The sequence below is a fragment of the Xylocopa sonorina genome, chromosome 15 (genome assembly GCF_050948175.1).
Source record: "Xylocopa sonorina isolate GNS202 chromosome 15, iyXylSono1_principal, whole genome shotgun sequence".
Classification (NCBI taxonomy): Eukaryota; Metazoa; Arthropoda; class Insecta; order Hymenoptera; family Apidae; genus Xylocopa; species Xylocopa sonorina.
In genome coordinates, this window is record NC_135207.1 from 6,390,082 (window position 1) to 6,409,795 (window position 19,714).

Below are 19,714 nucleotides of genomic sequence, written 5' to 3' on the forward strand. Positions count from 1 at the left end.
CGAGGGACCGAGGTCCGACAATGAGACACAAAGAGTTGAGAAACCCATGGGGAGGGTGGAGGTATCCGACGGAGCGAGGAAGTCGATGGGAAAGGTATTTAAGGGAGTGTGAAAGAGAGGGAGATCCGAAAGAATTTAGTATTTAATGCGCGAGGATTGACCGAGGCTAACGAACAGGAATGCAATAAAATAGAGGGAGAAGCAAATAGCACTTGAGATAACAATAAAGTAACCAACGTAAAATCTAATTTACAATTAATGGAATATGTGATACGTATGAAGAATGGTAGGAGAAAGGGGGAGACTTTCGTAGAAGCAACAGCGAGTAAGAAAGGGTTGGCAAGAAGCGGAGGAACGAAATCAAAGATCAAGAGAGAGGCAAACTGGCTGCGTATTTTTCTCTCTTGTCAACTAAAGAGGGGAGGGACATAGAACCATTCTGCATAGCCATTCTCGCTGGTAGACCATAACCAACGCGTTGGTTATATTGTTGCACGCCGGTAGTCCCACTTTAGGCGGTTCTGGCTTTGTCGCGCGGATACACGGGGCCTTCTGTATGGGCTCGAACGATCGATAAAATCGTGCGTTTCGTTGCTGTTCTCTCTCTCTCTCATTTTGTCTCTCTCACTCTCTCTCTCTCTCTCCCCGTTTGTATCCGGCTACGTCGACGTTCGCTTTGTTAAACGGGACAACTATAGGCGGACAACGACAAATAACGCTGTTTCGCCAGCAGCCAGCGTTTCTCGCTGAAACCCCGCCATTCTCCCTTTCCGCGTTCGCTCGTTTCATCCTAGATGCCTCGATGCGGAGGTCCTGAAAAAAAAACAGCAGTACGTACACGCCAAACGGGATTGTCGCGCGTGTTGCTGGCATTTTATAAGCGTGTTTCTTTTTTCTGTAACTGACTGGGTTCGAAGGGGTAGTCCGACTGAGAGCGTTCGTGTCGCGGGGTTAAACAGCTTTTGTGCTTAATGTCTCGTGCTCTGTGCTCGATATTACGGTGGACGTCTGTCGTACATTGTGTATGCATCGTTAAACAAGTTACAGCGTTACCGTTTCTTTTTTTTTTTTGGATCTGTAGTAATTGACACGACTGCTCCGAGCTCGTGTTTATTTGGTCCGTCGTTGTAGAACTTGTTCGAAATGATAGCGTAGAACCTCCTCATAATTCTCTAACTCGGTGCTACGGCAATAGAACAATATTTTCTAGTATAAAGAACCAACAAAATTATCAAATCGTTCCATACCCCGCGCAATAATCATCGAAGCAAATAAATCACCGCCATCTTTACCCGTTATCACGGGGGTCTGAAACGAACGCAACCCTCGACGCAATAACGCATCGCCCAGCGATTACTTACCGCTTCGAACCACCTCGCGGACCTCGAAACGCGAGTATTTCTACCGTTGGCCAACAGAAAGGGTTCAGCCTACCCGGCATCTCCCATTCGACGATCGATCGCCTAGCCCGCTTGTCCGGCGTAAGTAAGCGGATTGAAATCTCCGGCGTCGAGCGTTTACCCGCTCCGCGACGCCAGACGCCGTCCACGACGACGACGACGACGGCGGCGCTCGTCTGGGGGTGCGCGTCCCCTCTGTCTGCCGCGCGGGGATTGATCGCTCGTCCACGGTAACACGCGGACGTCGAGGAAAACCCGCGTACCCACCAGCACGCGGACAGAGCCCGATCCGGCGCGCTCGTAAATATTTAACGGGGATTCGCCGCGGGATCCCCGCGACGGTAGGCAAAATGGGCACGCGTCGACTGGCAACGCTTTGCCAGAAAAAGAGTCGGAGAGTGGGTGTAGGTTGGACGAGGGTGGACCATGAGTTTCACAAAGAGGAACAGTCCCGACACTTCAATCGTCTCTATTTTCCATCCCGTTCTGTGACTTTTTTCTTCTCTAATTGGTTTTTTTTTTGTTTTCGAAATCGACCGTGAGCTATTCTGTTTTCTGAGAGACATCGTTACTCTCGTTTTAAATCGCAGTTTCCAATGCTATGTTTAACGTAGTTTCTTTTTAACTTTCGATCGGGTAACGCGCGTTCTTTGTCTCCGGCAAAGAGGTGGTAGGTAAATTTTGTAGAAATTGACTCGATGCCGCTGGAGAGAAGAAGTGGAGCGCGCAAGAATCGAAGTCACGTAGCAGTGATACGTATCTGGTCGCGTTCGAACAAAAACCGCGCACGTGACCGGAAGCATCGATTAACCACACGCATATCTCGAAGTCGATTCGTATGACCGTGCGTAACCTCAGCCCCCGCGATAGGAAGCGGGAATTCGATTTCTGCCATTTTCATCCCGCGGAACCCTCGCGCCCCCGTCTCCGGCGAATCCTCGAGTCATCCGCGAAGAAAATTCCCTTTTCCAATCGAGGGGAGTGGATCGCCGAGGGAAAACAAGCCCTGGGATTCACCTTTATGGAAATGCCGGGGCTGGTCGTGCAAATATTTGGCAACCAGGTCCGAGCTCCCATTAATTTCCAGCCTGTTTTCAATTTCGCCCAAGACGGAACGTCGGCTCCGCCGATCGGTCGAGGCCGCGTCCCCTCGTCTCGCTCACCCTTGAGCAACTCTTCCGTTCCGACAGCGCAAACACTTTCAACCCACCCCTGGGAGGCGTTTCGTTCGTTGTTCCTTGGAAGGAACTATTTTGGATGTCGTTTGTATTCCCTTCGGATATCCACCCCGTTTCTCGAGATACGCTCGGCGCGACGTATCGCTGCCAATAACTGTAATTTTCTCGTCCCGACCGGAGACGAGCGAAGGGGGGCATCCGGCGAGGGTGGTTCCTAGACGTTCCAACTTTGTGTTTTCCCGAAGAAATGAGGGATCCTCGAGATGTTTCATTCATCGTTCTCGGTTTGAAGTTAAGCGCGTCGAGTTTTGAGAACCAGCCTCCGACTCGATTTTGCAATTAAAATATCGCATCGTGGATAATAGTTGGAGCAGTTGTCGTGCTCGATTTAGTTTCAGGGAGGCTTAAACTTTTAATTTTGTTACGAAAAAGAAGCGTTCCCGAGAAGTTTCATTCATGATTTCGACTTTGAAGTGGATCGTGTCTGGTATTAAAATTGCAGGTTATTCCGTTCCAAGACTGCGTTTGTCGTCGTTTACAACGTTAAGTAAAGAGAATGTTTCACAGTTGCTGTGTCGTTTCAAACTCCTGAATACCTATATCCGTGTATACATTCCTCTCGTTACCATTTATGGGACGCCTTGTTGAACTTTCCGTAGATTTGTGTATTGTTCTTTGTATACGAGGCTCGCTAAAACATCTTGTTCCCTTGGTTTACCTTAATGCTATTTGTACTTCTGACTTGCCTTGTGTGCTTTCCTTCCCGTACTTACTCGTCATTTCAACAATGCTTCGACGTTTTCCCTTCCACCGATTTTATACAAATCTCCAAACACTGGAGATTTTAATAGCAACAGGGAACGGTTGTTTAATAGTTTAAAAAGATACGAGAATAAAGCAATGTCAGAGTTGGTAAATAAGTACAAATAATTGGCAATAATAATAGAATTTTTGTATTCTTTATAATGGTTTTTCTATATAAAAAAAAAAGTGCAACGCATTTCGAAGAAAAAATCTCGCTGGAGGGATATCATCCCCTCGGGTGCTGGTGCGTTCTCCCCGCGACTTTTCGTGTTTGCGATAGCAACAGCGCGAAAATTCACCCTTTACCGGTCGGAGATTGGCTTCAGCGATGGTATTCGCGAAAATCCACTTACAATGGAAATTTCCCAATTTCCGCGTGTAGCACCCAGTTTAAATGCCGGTCGAAAGACGTCAGCCGACGCTCCCGGCTCGGCGTCGTTACGCTCGATCCGACGTGCGTGATAATCCAAGGAAAAGAGTCAATCGAATGGCGCCAGAATGAGAATTGGGAAGAGAAACGATCGAGAAGAAATTCTTCAAAATTTCTACTTTATTCAACGTTCCATGGTAAACGTGAAGAAAGTATTTACAAAAAAATAGTAGTCGATGAAAGAAAATGGTAATTTCGATGGCAAACGTGAAATTAAGTTGTGGAAGAGACTGTCTTATTGGGAAACGACCGGAATGAATGAAGACACTCGGTCGATGTTGCGTTTAACCGTAAACGAAATAAAATATGTCGCGAGTGGAGCGAGAGAAGAGGGTTTGTCGGGCGTGAAAGATCGTGCAGCGATGCATTTAGCGGAAACGGGCCTGTTCAGCCGCGCATCGGTTTCCTCCAACGACTCTTTCCGGTCTTCGTCGTCAAACGAAACGAAAGTAATTATTATCGAACACGCGCGAACGTGTCGGCTTCATCGCGCGAGTTTGCCCGTCATCGATTCGCTCGAATCATAATGAACCACGACTACGAAAGAGCTTGCCACCGGGTGTCGTTAAAGGGTGAAAAGCTCGTTCGAGCGTGCGACTGGAAAAGATGGAAATAAAAGGAGGGTGGAAGCGAAAAGTAAAACGATATGACGTACGATTTCTTCCTTTTTTTTTGGTTCGGTCGTGGAATTCTTTTTTAACCATGTTTTTTCATTTTGTTGGAACGCATAGGTTTGTCGTTTTTGGTTGTGAAATTTGGAGATATTTAATAATATATATTCTCATAATCTCATTACAAACCATCGATATAATTAAATCGTATTCGTAGCTTCATCTTCAAATCACATTCCAATTAGCTTGAGAAAAATCGTGAAAAATCAAAGGTTAATTTTAATGAGGAGTAACATTGCGGATAACGCGGATATCGTATGTAATTCTCAACCTTCTGTGACGGTGTTTAACCTGATATCTCGTGAAATCGAACATCCGAAAATTGCCCACGGTAACCGATTCATCTTATTCCAGAAGATCAAAGACGTTTCTCCAGCGTGGAGTCCCCTCCCTTACAATTCTCGTTTCTATCCGGAAAATTGGTACATCTGCGTATCGCCCGCAGTCTTCCCGGCGGAGGGCGATTTCTAATCGAATAGTAACCCTTCTAACCGTACACCCTGCACGGTGTTCACCGCGGGAAACGATCCACACCCTCGTTCACAGATTCGATCGTTTCGCGTACTTGCAATCTTCCAGGCAAAATTCTATTCCCTGCGTAAAGCCTCGTAAAATCACCACTTCTAACAACCATCGTGTAGTCTTGTCTATAAGAATATAATCATTTCAAGAACTCGACGCTTCCATAGCGAATAAATGTTTTATCTCAATTTAATTCTCAACAGCCCAAATCTCAGTTCATTATCATCGCAACGCGTGGCTGTTCCATTGGATTTTCGAAACCGTGCTCCTCAAAAACGATGGTTGTTTGGCTTTTCAGAGACTGAATCTGTCCACGAAACTCGATCCACATTTCACGCTCGACGCTAACCACCATTCTAAACATAGATCAACCACCGATCGATTCGATCCGCCATCCGTGTACAGGAACCTTTAACACACTCGATTAATTCCTGCTTAATCAATGCGTGGGAACCGTAACTTTCACCCGTTCCTTTTTTTTTTAACGAAAGGTCAGTTCTCAACTTGGCGATTCCGCTGGCCTTATCGCGAAAGTTGGTGGTTGGTACCGGGTAGGGAAAAAAGGCGAGAGACGAGAAACGAAAGGAGCGTTTAAACGAAGGGAAGAGGGATGAAACGCAGGGCGCAATCACGGATAATCGAGAAATGATCGACCACGGTCGATGGTTGTAATGAGATTAAAGGGGGCGCTGATGTGGTCACGCACGAATTTCATTTCCATCGCGACCGGATGCGTCACGGGACAATTCCGTTTGCAATGAATCGCTCCGAACGATATCGCCACGAATTCCCGGAAATTGTACCCGAATAATACCAGCTTTACCATCCTCATTCGTTATCACGTGGCAGAAAAAATTCTCCGTGGAACATTTTATTCGTACAACATACAGGTGTTCGCGTTACAACATTTTTTATCAACGAAAAACAATAATTCAGAAATATCAACGTTTGCTAATTCATTTCTTACAATTCTCCGCAGCAATAATCGTAATTGTATCGCCCGTAACCAAGTACTTAATTCTACAATCTATCAATAACACGATTCACTTGGCATTCGATACCACAGAAACACTGCCATCCTCAACGATATTTTACGACATATAAACCCCCAGAAACTAGCAAATTTCTTATTCGCCATCGTTCGCAGTCGATAAACTCTCCCCCGCGTCGTTCTCATCGAATCCAGTTTTTCATAATTCTTGGTGGTATAGTACATCCTCCGCCCCCTTGGCAGAGACCGTCGATGTCCTCGAGACTCGGTGGCTGCGACACGGAAAACGTGTCGCGACGTGGAATCCCGGCGTCTTAGCGACGTCGGGACGCTAACAAACGGCTCCGCGTCGCGTAACACTCTGAACCCCTTTTGTACCCCGTGTACACACGCCGCGAGGGGCTTTTAATGGTAGTTCGTCAAACGCCTCTCGCCGCTTTCAAGACGCGTCTCTGTTTTCCCTTCTTTTTCCCCGTTTTATCGCCACCCCCCGCGCACCCTCGCCCGTCCTCTCCTTTATACGCCCGGGTCGTTCGAACCAATTTATTGGCCGACCTCTCGATTCAGTTCCTGCATTATGCGCCCCGCGAAACGTCTGGCCTCGGGAATCGTAGTTACGGATTGAGTTTTATGGACGTTATTATTCGCGTTGCTCGAGGAAACGTTACGGTTCTTGCGAGGGAGTTTTCGACCATCCGCCAAATGGACGGAATACTTTGTTATTTCGAGGATGAATTTCGGTGAAGGCCGTTTTGTTTTTACCATGACCGTGCTCCACGTATGCTCCTCTGTGCTCGAAAATATCTGGAAAGAAATTGTTCTCCTCGATACTTGTTAATGGTAACGAATGAATTTAATTATTTATGGTGATCATTTGTAAGTTAAATTAAGTTACACGAAGATATTTATTCATAAACTATCGGAGGTATGCAACAAAATTTTACTATTCAATATCGTGAAAGCCTCTCGCATGGCAACTTTTCAAATCTGACTCATACCCCTCGTGGTCCCTAACCCTCGACCAGTCATCCATTCAAACTGCTTATCCAAATGCCACACATCACATATACATGAAAAAAAACGAAAAAAGCAGTAAGACGAAGAACGAAATCACCTCTGAAAAAAAGTTCCAAACGAAGCCTCTCCTAAGCAGAGGGTGCAAGGGTGGAAGGACGAAAGAGCTGGGTCATAAAACAGGATTAACGAGGCTGTGGATCGAGTAAAAAATTGAAGGAAAATAAGTCGTGTCCCATATAAACCCACCAGTGAGAGGATCAGCCAAGGAACGACTCTTTTATACCCGCGTGGACGTGCTTAATCGTAACGCGCTCGTTTCCTCGTTAACCATCGGCGTCGCTGGGGTTGGAACCAGTGGAGAACCGCGACCGCTGGAAAACGAATCCGGATTACTTTCACGAGGCGTTCGAAGGCCAGACAGTAGCGAAAAATGCGATGAGAAGGGTTGGCGATGGCGGAGGGTGGCACCACGCGGAGTTCCAAGTGGCTGGAAATTAGCCTGCTTAGACGACGCAGACGACTGGAAATATTGGCAGATAAGCGATATTGCTGGCGAGCAACCGATAAGGGAAGAACGAAGGGTAATAGCGCGTACTGTTCCGCAGCGAACCCCCGATGGAAACGCGGCTCATTGTCACGGTGAGTCGACGTTGGTTAGGGGTGGCGTTCGATGTCGCTCGATGCTGGATGGTTTATTGGGACGTCCAGTGGAACTGGTCTATAATATTTTTGGTGCTTGGAAAATTGTCGCGAAGGAGATAATCGTGAGAAAAAGTGATGGCTTGGTAAAGTTGGTGCTAGAAAAATACTGGTAAATTAATGTAGAAGATCGATCAGTTTTTATTAAAAGAGATACACGCGTTCGAAGATTGACTCAACGAATTTATTAAAAATCTTTAACCAAAGAAGAATTTAAATGAGATGGAGATATCGTCGGCTTGAAGAAATGAGAAATATATTATATGGAAAAATTCCGGGTCGCGCGACATAATGGTACAAAGGCACGCGAACGCTTTAAAGCCACCCCCGTAGAAATAGAGGAAAAAGAGGAAGAAAGGAATTGAGAACAGGTGTAAATTTGCTACAGAGAAGACGGTCGCGGTTAAGTCGATCGAGTTGCAGGGTGTAACTCGGACAAATTCGTGGAAATTCACGCGAGAACGGATCCCTTTGCTCGGTCACGTGCTCTCCGCGCCTGCAGTCCTCGAGGACGTACTGTCTCTGAGTACGGAAAATTGGATTTCGTCGACGAGGAGAAGCTTTTGTTCGCTCGGTCGGCCGTACCGGAATCAATTTTTCGAGATCATCGCGGTTACCGTTGCCCTCCGGGAAAGGAGACCTTCCATTCGACTTCCGGATGCTCCTAGAAATTGAAAAGAAACGAGAATTAATCGGATGTATCGATTAAATTACCCGATCGCTTTCGAATGTTTCATTTACGAGTAGTGGAAAGCATTCCATTCCGTTTCTATTCCATTCCTTTTAATTAAAATTCAAGTTTAATCGGTTAGGAGTTGATTAAGTAAATTTAATAATTATATCGAATCACCAAAAATTCCGAATGATTGCCCCCAATCACCCGTCCACTCGTATCCACGCTCTATTGGATTTAAAACTAATCCGACATAATCCGAATTATCGATGATGGAAATAATCCATCGACGATAATAATTTTAACGTCGAAAGGTAATTGGAGTATAAAATGAAAAATATCCATTACCCAATTCTTAAAGTAACCATCCAACTCGCAGGCGTTCACATCGTACAGCAGTATCCGTGAGACGCGTATTTATAGCGAGTCGCTTTATATTTAAAAGAGCAAACGAAGGGAATTATGTGGAACGCTGGAACTATTCGTTCTTTTTTTCTTTCTTTTTTTATCAAAACATACCTCGTCGAGCAAAGAGGCGAGGCCATCTCGAAACATGTAGGGTCTCCCATCCGAAGGCGTCTGAAACGGCGTTTACACCCTTTGATACCGGTCCCTGCGAAGGGCGGCGCAGACAGCTGATATCCTCCGCGTCGGTTTTAATCTCGTTTTCCGTTCGTTTTTCCAGCAAAGGAGCTGAAAGTATGCGGCAGCGTGAGAAGCGGCGGCGAGGTCTGCTGCTCCGCGGACATGGAGGTGAGACTGCAGGCAAGGGCGCGCGACAAACACGAGAAGGCCACCAAAGAAACCCTTCAGCGGGTACACCTGGTCCTGTCGACGAGAGGGGCCAAGTTTCACAGTGAGTACCTTCCTTCAACGTTTCTGCGATTTTAATCACTCGAACCCGTCCCGTAACTCAGCCACCGCCTACATCCGCGGCCTGGCTGGAAACTCCACTCGAGAACGCCGAGGCGGACGGTTCAGGGAAAGGTTACTTTTCGAAACCACCCGGCTGCAACTTCGTTTGATCGCTTTACCTTTAACCTCGAATGCGATGTATTACCCGATCGCAAAAAGAAAAGTAACGGAAGGAGAAACACAAGCAAACGAGCTCCGTTTGCAGATGTACCAAGGGTGCAACTATCCAGTTTCTAGATCGCTCGATCCACTCGCTCAGACCACACGCGCGAACCTCTTCTACCAGCTCGTAAAGTCCTCAGCCAGACGGAAACCGAACCGTCCCCCTCGAACAAAGTGTCATCCCTTTCGGAACGGAAAGGAAGTGCATCGGTGGATCTCGTCGGACGATCGCGGGTGGAAATTAGTCGTCGCCACGCCGGAAACCTCAGAGGCGCCTTAACGATTCTCATTAACGAAATTACGCGGCGGCGGTGGCGGCGGTGGCGGAGGAGTTCGCGCCACCGTGGCCCTCCCAAGCCACCACCCCGTGCTCTCCGAGCTTCAATCTTTCCCGTGCCCTTTCCGTCCGACCACGGCTTCTCTGGCGGTCGTCGTGCTTCCCTTTGAGGCGCCACTACGCCTAGCCGCATCTAGCTACGTACCCACTTTGCCCGCCATTCTCGCCGCGATAGAAGTACTCCGACGGAGAGGTGAAACGGGCAGAGACGCGTGGCCGAGAGGGTGCGGCGCGAAGGTCGAAGGGAGATAGTTCCAACGGGAATTCGAAAGGGATGTGGTTCGCGCGATGTAGATTGTTAGTTTATAGAATGAGATTACAGATAGTCCTTGAAATAAACGTTAGATAGGGGAATCTAATCTTCACCCTCGCGATTGTTGCATAGAAATACTTTTAAAAATAAGAATTACACGATCAACCCCTAATTCAACCGCTTCTCCTGCTATCTTTAAATCACAGAGACTCGATTTAACCTTTCCATTGGTGTTTATTCGAATAGGGGAGAAACAGATGGACAGCAGACGAACGAGCCCTCCGCAATCTTTTTCAATTCCGAAGAGAAACGCCAATGTCCCTACGGATAGACACTAGACGGTGTATTTTTCACGGGGAACAGGGAAATTAGTCGGGGAGCGTGTGTGCGCGTCGCGAATTAAAAGCCCCGCGAAGTTCGTAGCCAGTCGTCGCGGCGCTAAGTGCTTCCTTCCCCTTTCACGCGGCGCGGAGCCTGAAGCTTTTTGCGGAGGCGTCGTCGCCGACGTCGCCGTCGACGATTCGTTACACAGGGGCTCCTCTACCTGTTCACGTTCACCCCCTCCGCCCCTCTGCTCTCCTCCACTCCCGTTTTCACCGGTCCCCGGCGTCGTTAAAAGGAATTTTAATCACATTCTTCGCGACTGAAGTGACGATAAGAACGGGTTCGGAGGCCTGTGACGGGTTCGTGAGGTTACGCCTGTCGAGGGTGGCACCGGGCTTCTCTTTGTCGGTCTGGACGCCGTTCCCGTGACGGTCGACGCCATTGTTGCTCTCTAGAAACTCTTTTAAAGGATTTTCCCTTTTTACGCTCCTCCTTTTTTTATGGAATTTCCTTTTTTTCACGGATTATCGACCTGTTCTAACAGAGTCCACCATGTGTGTTAGATGAAAATAGTTATTTGGTCTTGAGGATATCGACAGCATGGGTGGACGATTGACTGTTATTTCAATAGTATTCATTGAATTTCGTATTATCATTTGAAGGATTAATTGAAATTGAATTTCGAGTGTCAGTATCTAAAATCGCCCAAAAATATCCCTGGCTTTGTTATTCCAATTACAGCGACGGGAAAAGGTTTGTTTTACTATTGCTTAATATTCAGCCGCGTTTCAGCGCGAAGTTATTTCTACCAGCATCAAAGAGAAACGAATATACATAACAATTCCAAAGACCTGCACGATTATTTTAAGCTCCCCATTCGAGTCAGAGTTTGGCTTTCGTCTCGAGCAAAAATTTCATCCTCTTCGCCCCGCTAAAAACCGTAAGAACCAACAAACGTTCCTTTGTTCCGACTCGAACTATTTTAAATCGCTCGCCCGTTTCCGCGTTCCCTGCTCTTTTTTAAGTAAGTGGAACCGACGAATAGATGCAAACGAGCGAGAGAAACGGGGCTGCGAGTTGACGCTGATTGTTTCGAAAATTTCGTTTACGCGTTGTCGCGAACAAGGATGGAAGTAGTTAATTAACAGTTGCGAATTAGCAGGAGGAAGCGTCGAGAAACATTGCTAACGCGTGATCGGTCTGCCAAGCAGAAATGAAGCCTGCGATTGATTTGCAAGTCTCTGAAGTAACGGGGCGTCCTTGTCTTCGAGTCGGAGGATCGATACGATCCGATGCGACTCTGCTGTAATTATGGATTATTTCCGTCGCAACAACGGGACGAAGGAGCCGCGTACAATTAAGGAAATTACATTTCCTTCCGACCAGATAAATTAATTAGCATTTCTTATAAATTATTTATACGTCGATGGCTCGATGGATCGGGACAACGATTCGTTTCCGTACCAATTGCTTTATGGACCGTTTCCTTTGCTCTCCTCTTTTGTATTTTTTTAATTATTTCAGCTTTAAACTGTTCCCAGAGAGAGAGAAAGGAACAGAGGTTATTATTATGTAGAAAAAATGCTTCTTTTATTCTCTCTTTTATGCGTGTAGGTCCCTTTATAAAAAGTCCCTCTTTAATTTCATCTATTGTATATTGAAATTATATTTCAGACTCGAACTGTTTTGGGATTATCGTCGTGTAACGAAAATATTTGTTCTTTTCAATTTTGCAGGTTTCTTCAAGGAACTTCTCGCGACCAGTAAAAAGGGTTTCCACGAAATGTTCAAGAGGACGTATGGAATCCTTTACGAACAGTACGCGTACCTGTTCGCGGACCTGTTCAAGGAACTGGAGAACTATTATACCAAGGGAACTGTAAGTTTTATCTACCTTTTCCCGTATAAAAAATTTGCTAAGAATGGCAGAATGTTGAGGGAAATTTGTATCTTGTATCGTGAAACGGATATCAGGGTTTAATGATTCTTTTAAATACGATTACCCAACTCGTTCGCGCGAAACCATCCACTTTCCGCGTCCTCCTCTTCGGTTGCAGTCGTAGCTTGTTTCACAGCGACCACCGCAATCCTGAGCACCCCAACGAGCATCTTCCCCGCGACGTTAACTCTCGTCGAGGCTATCGCAAGAGACGACTATCCAATTTCGTTCGCGACGCGGCAAATCAAATTCCACGATAAAATCGATAGGGGTCGCGGGCTCGATTTTCAAAGGCGGAACAATTTATCCGTCCCCTTTAACTCACCCCTAAGCACCCTGCCAGTCCCCGAAAGTTTTCGAATCGGCCAGGAACACGTCGACCCTCGTCCAGCGGACGTTTAACTGCGTGCAACCAGAATTCCTGATGAGAACTTTCAAGATTTTTTAGCGTCTTTAAATAGATATACGTTTATTAAATAGATATACGTTTATTAAAAATTCTTTTAAAAGGAAATTCTAACTTATTAACCAGCTTCACTGAAACCACCAAGTTTTAAGAAAACCTTGAACCTTGAGAAAAGAAGATATCGAGGGCACGCTGTTCCCAGGCTCGTGTTTCAAATTGTATCATAGGGAATCTGAGTGAAACACCCCCGCAAACCGTTCGAGTACATCGTTCATAATTTCGCAACCCCCACGAAACCTCGCGCATCCATCAACGGACGCGAGCAGGGTTAGAAGAAAAAGTGGATCCGCGTGGTACCTCCGCGAAGAACTCGAACTTCCCGCAGCCACTCTTCTATCCGTGGCGGAGGTGAAACTTTTGGAATCAGCGGGTAACGTCGACCCTCGTCGAACGGAGGACGTTTAACCGCGTGCGACGAGAGTTTGCGATAGGGCGAGCTTGCGAGAGCTTCCCACGGAATGGCGGGTTTAATCAATGCTTTTGACGTTCGCCAGGATCGCCGGCGTTTCCCGATAAAGGGTCAGAAAGTATATATCCCGGCTTGTAGATTTTCCCTCCCCGGCTGCTGCTCGAATCGGTGGTGTTCGACGTCGGCCAACGGGCTCCTCGCTGCTATTAGAGGGTGGTTTCACTTTATCTGTCCGACAGTTGCCTCTTGTATTAGAATTAATGCTCGGGGGGTCGTCTCTGCGAACGTGGAGACTTTATCTTCGCACGGGGTGGAAGTCGAGCTGGCTTTAGCTTTCGGTGGCCCTCCGCCTCGGTTTTATCAACCATTAACAATGGAGTCGCGAGGGAAAATGTGCTGGTTAAATACAGTTCTTTCAATTCATTTGTGAACTTTCTGGTTGTTGTTACCGAGGAACATTTTATTCTGTCTGTTGGTAAATGAGGAAATATTAGGAAACACAGAGGTATATTCCATATTACAACTTTTATTTTACAAATCATTGACATTGAAGAGATCACAATATAATATTACAAATATAAAATTTCCAATAAATTATATTTTTAGTAGTCTGGGTTTAAAAGGCACAGACATTTGCTATATGGTATTTTAAAGGGTTGAAGGCGTTTTCTTAGTTCCCCAAAGGGTTGTTTAAAGGAATTCCTCTAGCATTTCCTTTCTTCCGCGTCAAGTGTATCACTTTTTAATCGAAAGATAAATCTGAGATCAACATAATCTGTTCGCGATACATCTTCCCCCGTCGCTCCGTCAGATATATATCGTATTATCATGGAACGCGTGTCGCGTTCGGATAATCTATTGGCCATCTCCGTTCGTCACACGTGTCGCGCCTTCGGGATTACATGCATAGGGGTGTAAGAACGGCTCGTCACGTCGTATCGATCACGCGAACGGAAGGAAGCCGGGAAGATGCGGGAAGCGAAAGGGAAAAGGCGCGAAGAAAAGCCGCGAAACGAGCCAGATATCCAGACGACGTACCCGTGGTTGGGTGGAAGCTGCTCGATTCTCATTCAAATCGCTAAGAATTATTCAATGCCCACCAAAATGGCTCCGCACGAATGCATTATCGTTACAATCGCGCGCGAATTTATCCGTCGATGTATCGCGTCGCGAGACTGGAGAATTCGAATTTAACGGGAGTCTCTCGTTTTTATCCTTTCTTTTTCTTCTTTTTTTTTTTTGTCCGTTTTTCCTCGTTTCCTTCCACTCGTCGATTTTTCCGTTTACGCTCCCGTGATACGTTTCGTCGAGCCGCCGGATTATTCCCTCGATCGGGACGATGCTGGACTCGGGGATGGATGGAAATTAAAAAGGAGGAGCGCCGGTGAATGACTGATCGATGGGCGGACCGGTCTATCGATAAGGCGGCTCTTTGTTTCACGGAACTCGTTCGATTAGCTGCCCTTTTTAGAAACGAGTACTCGCGGATTATTGCTGTATTCCGAGAAATTATTGCGAGCGCTTCTGATTTCGTGCGATGAAACGATTCAGGGTAGCTTCGAGGGGTTTATCGAATAATCTAATGAATCACCCTTGAAAATTCGAAGCAGTCTTATTTGATACGTGTACATTATGATTAAAATAAATGAGAGCAAATTTTAGGAGAATATTGGAAATTAATCGATCCTTTTAAATGAACTACTTGTCGTTCCAGGTGGATCTCGACGACACGATGGATAACTTTTTCAATACTCTTTATCAGAAGATGTTCACGGTGTTGAACAGCCAGTACAAGTTTGACAATAAGTATTTGGAATGCTTGGGGGAGCACATGAAAGAGATGAGACCGTTCGGCGACGTACCGCAGAAGTTGGGGGTGCAGATAAAGAGGTCTTTTGTTGCGACCAGAGCGTTTAGCCAGGCCCTCACTGTCGCTGCAGATGTCTTGAAGAATATGCAATCGGTAAGACACCTGTCCCTTCCGTACCAATAAATATTTATCGTCTGCTTTCATTTTTTCTTCTTCGCTGAAGACTTTTTTTCGATTTTAAATCACATCAACAGTGTATATTTTTAATAACTTCCACAACCCTTGAACGCTATAATACTCTTCGAAATTGAGTTTTGAACCCCGTCTTGTAAAACAACTTCCGCCATCGTCGCTTACCGCAGAGTTCAAGGGAACGCTGTTTAACCCATCCCAAACTCAAACTCTAAGGATATACGAGAATTTTAGCTTCGAGAGGAGACGAAGTAGTTCGATTCTGATGAAATCTCATCAATCGAATCATCGAATGCAACAAGAATCGAGTGCAATCTGTTTTGAAACATCGAAATACTTTCTCTAACCAATTACACTCGACTTAAATACGCTCGAAGGGTAGAAAAAGACTAAATAAGAGCGGAATGCGTGTACGTACAACTTTATTATTGAAACATCTTAGCATTCGGATTGTAAACAGTTGGGTGAACTCGAGTAATACGGAGAAATATCGTCGTCTCACCCGATTTCGCTCGAACTTCTCCGTCTCCTGCCGATCTCGCGACTTCGCGTACCAATAAGCCCCAAACGAAAGTCGCGACGCCATTACGCGCATCGGATCCGTCGACAAAGTGTCGGCTACGACTCGTGATAAGTGTAAAACGGAAGCAGCTTGACAAATCGTGCGGTTCTTCGCAGCTGAAACCGTCGAAGGACTGCGCAGCTGCGCTCACAAGGATGACAGTGTGTCCATCGTGCAGCGGTATCGCGGACAACGTGCTGGCGTGCGGCGACATGTGCTCCAATGTGATGAAGGGTTGCCTCGCGCAGCACGCGGCTCTGGACGCGGAATGGAATCACTTCGTCGGTGAGTAGCTTCCATCGTGCATTATTCCATTCGATAATCACAGGCCCGTGGAATACGCCACGTCTCGTTTCCTCGAGTCACGCCACGGAATGTTTTGTTTGTTAACCTTTTCGCCACGGCGTACTTGTTCGCGAATGCGCTATTTTAGCATAACTGTGTTTAATTCAAGGAAATGACAGATACGTTCTGCTCTATCTAGAGATAAATGTAAAAATTAATGAGTGACTAAAGTCATCGTTAGTGCACGGATAGCGTCATACGTTGGGTGACTATAGTCAATATTGGTAGCGAAAAGGTTAATGGTCACAGGAGGATAAATGTCACGTGAAACGACGCTAAACGTAGGATAGTGACAGCTGTAGTTTGCGAAGTGTATTAAAAAAAAAGTTGAAAGGATATTATTACACTTTTCCTAAAAGGCCACCCTAAAACCATCGTCGTATTTCCGGTTTCCAGAGGCCGTAGACAAGGTGGCCGACCGACTTTTGGGCCCGTTTAACATCGAGATGCTGGTACGGCCCATAAACCTGAAAATCTCCGAAGCGATCATGAATTTCCAAGAGAACAGCCTCGACGTCTCGCAAAGGGTGTTCACTGGCTGCGGTCGGCCGGTGTTGGGCAGACGCAGACGCCGCGACAATCGAGAGCTCGAGCTCGAAACGTTGAACTTCGATCAGGACGCGTCGACGGACGACCGTTCCTCGAGCGTCGCCACTTTGGACAAGCTGGTGAAAGAGACGCGGCTAAGGGTGCGGGACTCGAGGCAGTTCTGGGTCTATCTACCCTACCAGCTGTGCAACGACGGTCTCGTGGTGCCACCCAGTAACACCAAGGAGTGCTGGAACGGCACCCACGTGGACAAGTGAGTGTCTTCGCTATTTTCTCTTCTATCTTTTTTTATCTTTCAAAGTTACTTTCTTTATGATAATTATTTTTTTTTTTTGTCGTGAAATTGCAAAGATTTCTATGTAGAATAAAGCTTTGCGATTAATTGAGTTTTAAATTGATATTGAATGTAATATTCAAGACGTTGAATCTGGTTCGCAGAAGCTTGAGTTCAGTTGATTCGCTACCTGTTCTAGATACATCTATCCAGTGTCACCGGACGGCGAGGCACAAACATTGAACCCGGAAGTGCGGAGCTCCGGACCAAGGCCAACAATCGTCAGGGACCAGATCTTCGCGTTGACCACCATTACGAACAGGCTGAAGTCTGCGTACAATGGACTGGACGTCGAATGGATAGACACAGGTAAGTGTAATTTACCTCGCTGACGTTCAATCAGTCCTATCACGGATCTCCGTCCTGCATCCTAAAGCCGAACCCTTGAAACATCCGACGCATTCCGAACGAGACGTTCAATTAATATCATCACGAAACAATCGGAATATTCCAAAATTAAAAATTTCATTACGACTCTGCTTAGAAATTAAATTGGAAAAATGAATGGGGCGAAAGTAGGAGCAGAAATTTAATTAATAGCTCGTTACGAATAAGCAGGAGAAATTAATTGGCAATAAAAGTATTGCAAACGAAAATTTTTTACCGAAATTTAATCGAAATCAAAATGAAAAATGTAATTGTTGAACGATCAAAATATTCGAGATATTTCTCCATTTGATTTGACACGATCTATTCACAATCAAATGCTGCTGAACAATTTGTAATTAGAGATATAGTCTGTTTAATGCGGTAGCACGCTGAAACACGTTACAAGCAGTAGGTTTAATCGCAGGATCGATATCAGCGTACGGTTGATTCGTGTAAGCGGGAAGCTAATCGAATTTAAGCAATGGGTTGATTAAACGGGAATTCCTCTTTGATCAATGGCCTGTATTTCGTAGAATTCTATTGATCTGCCCTTGAATAATTCTATCGCCCATTTTGGATCGGCTTAGTGTTGTAAATTATCGGGAACATTTTTAACGACGATATAAAAGATTCGTCAAGTAGACACGTAATTAGTGAAAATATAATATGTTTTTATTATGCATTATCTCGTTCAAATAAAACTTGCAAAGAAAAAAAACTATTTGCGAATGTATGACGACAAAAGCAAAATTATTAAGCAACGATTGAACTCAATTGTTGAACTCAACTCATTCATCGTGGTATTCCACTGACTCCATCGCACGATCCAATCGATGATCCACTAAAACTTTGAGAACGCTGAATAAATACCTCTTCCAACAAACACCAAAAAGAAACAAGAACACTATCGTTCCTTCGAGTCAACTGCACCAAACATGTGCAATATCCCAACATTCAATCTCTGATCATCATCGAGACGAACCTAATGAATACCTGTAAAAAGAACTCATTCCACATCCTCCAATCAATGAACTTTGAACCACCACCCAAGAAGACCCGAAGGACATCCCTCCAAGAAGAATTCAAGCCTTCCATCCAAATCTTCTGCCAACTCAACCACATCTTCCACACCCTCCAGTCAACTAATCTTCGATCCAACTACCTACGAAGACCTAAAAGGACTATCTCCGTGAAGAACTCGACAAGCCCTCCTCTCCTCGTCATCGCCACAAAAACCAGCTCCAAAATCTAGCACCAACCACTCGACCATCACCGAATGACGCTTTAACTTTCAGAGGGCACCGAGTGGAACGGTTCCGGAAGCGGATCCGGGGATGGCACGGAGGAGGATCCGATCACGGACGACGAGAACGAAGAAGGATCCGGCTACGAGTCGAAACCACCCCCGATATCGAAGACCCCAAAACTAACGCCGCCTGTCGTCGATCCGGAGGTGGTGCCACCAAGAGTGGACCTCGAACCGAAGCTGGAGACGAACAACGAGAACAGCACGTCGAGCGTAGACAGTGGCGCGAGCAGACAGAAGATCTCCTTGTCCCGCGCGCTGATTACGTACCTCGTTCCCATAGTGGTGGTGTGGTTCGGTGGCTGCCTCACCGAGTGGCTATGATCATGTGGTTCCCGGTGACAACGCGCAGGACGATGTAAATAAAATATACCATTAACGATACACACGGCTCCTTCCCGACTGGAGTCCGTGCTGCGGATGGCCGCCAGTCGAGAACGAGAGGACGAGGACGATGACGAATCGCTTCTCGGCGACGCGCCCTTCCTCTTATCCATTTTTTGAGGGTCGCGCGCTGTTTTCCCGCGCGGACACGGTGCACCTTTGCCCCTCGACGACGGAACATCGTGTCCAGGGACCCGCCGACGGGATCACCGACACACTTGATCCCGCTGGCCTCGACCGAAGGGAAGACGAGAAGACTGGACTCGTTGATTATTGACTGACTTCCGGGACTTTTCACGACTGACGAGCGTGCCTTCAGGACGAGTGGCATGGTCGGCTCTGAGAGGGTTACGGTTCGAGCTTTCCAGCCGGCTTCTGTGCCATTTCTTGCGCCATTATTTGGGGAATTCGAGGAGGGTAGTGGAATTTCCGATGTGAATCGGTCGAAATATCTTTTTTCGATCGCGTGGGAGTTGCGCAGGGATAAAAGGGAGATTTCCAGATTTTCAGAGTAGCCGAGAATGGGTGACACTTATTTTCTTCGTCTGCAAATGTTTATATTCTCTCTGCGTTTGGGATGGAAGCTTCACTTTTTGCTTCAGTTGTTTCAGTAATACCCTAAAGTGGAATGATGATTACCCATTTTCTTATCATTTTATTCGCATGAACTACA

At 46.2% G+C, this 19,714-nt stretch overlaps 1 protein-coding gene across 1 annotated transcript in view; it reads left to right on the forward strand.

The window, feature by feature from the left end:
- The window catches only part of Dlp (glypican dally-like), an 87,034-nt gene extending 67,605 nt beyond the window's left edge, over nt 1-19,429 (forward strand). Inside the window, exons 2-8 of the mRNA XM_076907126.1 lie at nt 9,071-9,241; nt 12,113-12,255; nt 14,905-15,153; nt 15,871-16,039; nt 16,496-16,901; nt 17,122-17,291; nt 18,647-19,429. Of these exons, the coding sequence (XP_076763241.1) occupies nt 9,071-9,241; nt 12,113-12,255; nt 14,905-15,153; nt 15,871-16,039; nt 16,496-16,901; nt 17,122-17,291; nt 18,647-18,981 (1,643 nt within the window). The 3' untranslated portion in view covers nt 18,982-19,429. The remainder of the gene's footprint in view (nt 1-9,070; nt 9,242-12,112; nt 12,256-14,904; nt 15,154-15,870; nt 16,040-16,495; nt 16,902-17,121; nt 17,292-18,646) is intronic.
- The last annotated feature ends 285 nt before the right edge of the window (nt 19,430-19,714 follow it).